This window comes from Octopus bimaculoides, chromosome 2, assembly GCF_001194135.2.
Source record: "Octopus bimaculoides isolate UCB-OBI-ISO-001 chromosome 2, ASM119413v2, whole genome shotgun sequence".
Classification (NCBI taxonomy): domain Eukaryota; kingdom Metazoa; phylum Mollusca; class Cephalopoda; order Octopoda; family Octopodidae; genus Octopus; species Octopus bimaculoides.
Window position 1 is genome coordinate 98,845,095 of NC_068982.1, and position 5,366 is coordinate 98,850,460.

The window sequence follows — 5,366 nt, forward strand, 5'->3', positions numbered from 1 at the left end:
ACTCACAAGGCTTTGGTCGGCCCGAGGCTATAGTAGAAGACATTTGCCCAAGATGCCACACAGTAGGACTGAACCCGGAACCATGTGGTTGGTAAGCAAGCTACTTACCACACAGCCACTCCTGCGCCTATATATATAGATATATATCCAGCTGTAGAAACTCTGCCAAATTTAGATTGGAGCCTGGTGTTGCCATCCGGTTTCACCAGTCCTCAGTCAAATCGTCCAACCCATGCTAGCATGGAAAGCAGACGTTAAACGATGATGATGATGATGATGATATATATATATATATATATATATTATCATCATCATTTAACATCTGTTGTCCATGGGTTGGGCAGTATGACCAGAGCTGGCAAGCTTGGTGGGGCTGCACCGGACTCCAGTCTGATTTGACAAAGTTTCTACAGCTGGATGCCCTTCCTAACACCAACCACTTTACAGAGTCTGCAGGATGCTTTTAAGTGGCACTGCACAGGCACTATTATGTGTCACCACACAAGTGTTTTTATGTGTTGCTATATGGGCACTTTTTATACACACATAGATGGGGAGGAGAAAGAACACATATGTCTGCTTCAGACATGTTTTCTTATGAATAAACTTAGTGTTATATATGTGTGTGTAGATTAAAGTAAAAATGAAAAAGCAAAACGTTTGGCATCACTTGAAAAGGACATTTAATTTAGGTAGAGAACATAAACATACAGCTGTTTATTGAATAGCCAAGCATGTGGATCATCATATTGAGTAAGGACCCCATAAACTGAGTATTCTATCACCACTTAATGCCAGTTGATGAAAACGCCTTATAAATATTGTATATATGTGTGTGTCTGTATACAGAATTTAAATATGGGAAAGAGCAGCAAACATGTTACCATTGTGTGTAATATAACACAACCACTTTACACAACAAGGTAGGGTTATTTTAAATAGAAATATATACGATCCCATGTTAAGCATTCTACAGACTGATTTTGAAATATTGATTTTTCAAAAGTTGAACATACCTGAACATATAGAAAAAATACAAAGTTCCAAATAGGTGATTATTATTAGTATCATATCTGGTTAATGTTTAACTGCATATTTTTTTTAATTAAATAACTTAATAAAGCTTGATTGAAAATATATTAACATACTTTGTTTTAAGTTGCAGTTAACAATACAAGAAAAATGAAGCACCAGCTTAATATTGGTAATATAAAAGACAGGTCAAAAACAAGAACAGTTAGCACGCCAGGCAAAATGCTTAGCTGTATTTTGTCTGTCTTTATGTTCTGAGTTCGAATTCCACCAGGGTCATCCTTGTGGGGTCAATAAAATAAGTACCAGTGGAGCACAAGGGTCGATGTAATCAACTTATCTCCATCCCCCAAATGCTGGCCTTGTGCCAAAATATGAAACCAATATGAAAAATAGATCCGTTTTATAAATTTAAACTTCCCTAACCATAGAAAATATGAATACACTGTGTCTAGTACTGAATGCAGATTATCTAGTGTTGAATCTAGAAATGACAATGGGAAGCTGCTTCTAGTTCAGCTCCCTACTCGAGTTTCTAATTGCTTGAATCAGACTTGCCATTGGATCTGAACTCTGGTTCTGATTCACGCTGCAAACAACAGCTCATGTGCAACAGTTGATCCGATGATAAAGTAATGTCATGCGTTGAGAGATGATATCCACCACTTCAAGGCTATCATACATGACCATGAAGAGTGTTCAACAAGAAAATTATATATACCTGCTGGAACAATAAAGAAACACTCACCCAAATCTCCTAATGTACATAGCTATTTAGAATACAGGTAAAAATGTTTTGTCCAAGTTTGTCGACCCAATTCGATGTTTCAGACACTGTCCACCTCTTCCTCGTCAAAACAACTAATAGCAGGCTAAATCAGCTTCACTACTACTAAGTGTTGCTAAGAAACCCTTCGCTACTTTATAATCATGTGGATGTCTTTCATGAAGAAGTGTTGAATATTTAAAAATATGCATGAAGTCAACGGAATAAACACAAGAAAGTAAAGTTGGGGAATTATAGAGGAGAAATGTGAAGAAGAGACACTTCTATCTCTATTAGATTTTTACCGAAAACTGTTTTGACAAATTTGCAAACACTGATATTTTCTAACTGGACAGACGAACAATTTTGTAGGTAAAGTCGTCTGTATAGAACTCAGAATATTAACAGTACTTATTTGACAGCCTAAAAAGGGTGAAAAGTAAAGTAGCTTTTAACAAGATTTCAACACCGAATAGTGAAACTAAATAAATACTTCAAGGCATTTAACTCTGACGCTCGACTAATTCGGCGAATTCTACCCGTCCTAAGACCACAAATTTGGGAGGGGGAGTAACCGATTAAATTGATCACACACACCATTATTACCGGCCATGAGAGTCCGGAGGAAATTTCTATATCCTTCACACCTGCACCCGAGGGGATCTGCCCCAGCTACTGACCCTTCCTTGTCTTGCTAAGTATGCACCAGTCCCCACAACTTGACTCGTACTTATTCTATCAACTCCGAAAGGACAGAAAGCAAATTATTATCGACGGGATTTGAACTCTGAATGTAAAGGGACGTAACTGAACACCACAAGGCATTTTGTCCGATCCTCGACTGATTTTGCAATTCATAGTACTTATTATCCTTCGGCACAGTATGTTTATCTGTTACGGGTTACATTTTGCCCCTCAAAACTGAAATGAAAGTAAGCTATAGTGGTATAAAGGACAGTTCTGAAGACTGCAACTTCCTATTTCGTCTCATTATAGATAACAGTATACGTGTCTGATTCAAGAAATCATTAGCATTCTATTCAATATACATATATATTAATACACGCTTTCGTGTCACACCCTATTTCTGTGTTTACTTATTTGATAGTTTATTGAACTGCAACATGTTATTCTTTTTGCCTTTATGGTAAACAAGGAAACCATTGCTATGTTTATAGTATTTATTTATACTGAAAATAATGAGATGGAAGTGAAACTGTTTTTCTTTACAACAGGTATAAGTAGGGTGTGTACACTGACAGGCACGCATTGTATTTGTATAATATTATATTACGTGTCAAAATTGCCAACAAATCACTGACTCAAGAGGTGTATGATACAGGTCACTATTAGGCTTTCTAAACAACCCAATGAAATAAATATGATAAGCACAATAGCGTAACAAGGAAAAATTAAAACCTAATGAATATTGGAGTAAAAGGGAAAAAAATCAATTTTGATTTTGTCTTACCTTTATTATATATGGTTGTTTGTTATTATCATCCGAAGCTTTGTCATTGCTGTCTCCATTAGTAGCAGTAGTTTCCTGTGTATCTTCTGGATGTTCTTCTGGTGATAACTGTCCACTAAAAGAGTCCGATACCGAGTGGTTAGATTGATCAATGTGACGGCTGCTTTCAACTTCCTTCCCTTCAGCAACATTGGCCGCCATCTTAGAACGCTACTGCCCCCTACTTTACACGCTGGCAAATCTCACTCTTTCGCTTTCCTCCCACTCCCTCTTTCGTATTTGCCTTCTCTCTTTCTCTTTCTCGTTTCCTCTCTTTCTTTCCCTCTATCTCTCTTTCACCTCCTTGTTACTGACGAAATAGATTTCCTCTATATTTCTTTTCCCAGCTCTCTCTCCACCCGCTTTCCTCTCTTTCTCTCCCTCTCTCCTTCTGTTCCGTTTTTCTTTCTATGTATCTTTTCTTCCCCTCTCACTCTTCTATGTGTTTCTTTCTTTCGTTCTTTAATCAGTCCGACGCAATAGCTTTCAGAATTTCTCTTTCCTTTTCCAGATCTTGTCAGTTTTTCCGTCTTTTTTCCACCTATCTCTCAATCTCTCCTCCTTGTCTTCCTCTCTTTACCTGTTTCTCTACTCGTCTCTCCCTCTATATCTATCTGTGGACGTGGATATTGCTTAATTTCCGTCTCTCGTTTCATTACTTTCTTCCTTTCACTTTCTGTCAATTAAATTGCAAGTCATTCCTTTTCTTTTTCCTCCTAATCGCCCCTTGTTTGGGGGGATTCTTTTTCCTAAGTTCAGTATAATTCTCAACTTAATCTTCTATTTTTCTTTCTATATTTCTACTGTTAATTCTTCGCGCATTTTAACCTTCCAGCTTTTATACTTATTTACTCATTTTTTTTCTCTTCCACACTTGTTTTTTTTTTTAGTCATTCACCACTCTCTCTTTATCACATCTGGTTTGTTTACGTCTATTTATAAATTAAATACCAGTCATGTACTGAACATGACTCAAATCGATTATACTCTATCCCTCAAAATGTGGCCTTGTGCCAATGTAAGAAATATATTTCTGACGTAGGTGCCAGGCCACAAGCAGGGATAGCAAGAAACGACTGGGTCGTCTTTTAGTACTGACCGGGTACTTCTTTTAGCAACCTTGATAAATGAAACTTGACCTCAGTGGGATTTGAATTCAGAACATAAATAAAGACAACTAAATAATACAAGGTAATTTGTACAATGTTCGCCTTACTTTGTCAATCCATTCCCCTAAAATCATTATTTGTTACTACTGTTGTTGGCATTTGCTGTGAAGTAATTCTAAATTCCAGTTTAGCCAAGTTAGAAACTAAATTTCAGTTTCCTCTTCTAATTATTTTGCTATGCTGACGTCAGTAATGCTTTTGAAAAAGGCATGAGTATCATAGCTAAACTGCCATAAAATTCTATTGAGAGCCTGAATAGAGTATTGTGACAGTGCTACAGTTTTATAAAACACCCTTAACCACACCCCAAAAAGATCACCCGACTGGTTGACATGAAGTCACTCGCAATCCTCTGAGCGACAGATACGAGGGGGCGCTGAAATATTCCTGGCTTTAAGGGTGTCGTGAAAAGCCTGGTTGGGGGTCTAACCTTCCGAGTTCTTTTACAGGGCTTAGAAAAACAGAAGGACCGCTGCAATAAGTGTATGAATTTGAGAGGGGGATATGCTGAATAAAATCATAATTAACTGATCCTCCTATATTTTCTTTTACCCAGAGCCTGTAAGTTTTCAGTATCTCCTTGTATACAGTCTTTTCTACTGCTGCTAGAAGGGTTTCTACTCCTCAGAGCTGCTTGATCTTGTGCCAACTCTACACTAGTTCCCTCAACTTACTCATCTCTCCTCTCATCACCTATATTGTGTTCAATCCCACTTACAGGTCCTTTCCTAAACATTTCACTCATTCTTATCACCCTAGGACATCAAGCTTCTAGAATTCCCTCCTTGTCCCTGTTTTCTTTGCAGTTGTTCAAGAGGACAACCATATCAGTTTTACTAGACTTCAACAGTTTCCTATGACAGTCCCCCTCTCAAATTCATACACTTAT

The 5,366-nt window shown here is 37.5% G+C and overlaps 1 protein-coding gene across 2 annotated transcripts in view; it reads right to left on the reverse strand.

Annotated features, from left to right (window-relative positions):
- Positions 1 to 3,470, reverse strand: part of LOC106881395 (pyridoxal-dependent decarboxylase domain-containing protein 1) — a 98,556-nt gene extending 95,086 nt beyond the window's left edge. For both annotated transcript variants that reach the window (XM_052978495.1, XM_052978494.1), the window contains exon 1: positions 3,270 to 3,470. In XM_052978495.1, the coding sequence (XP_052834455.1) occupies positions 3,270 to 3,470 (201 nt within the window). The remainder of the gene's footprint in view (positions 1 to 3,269) is intronic.
- Positions 3,471 to 5,366: the final 1,896 nt, after the last annotated feature.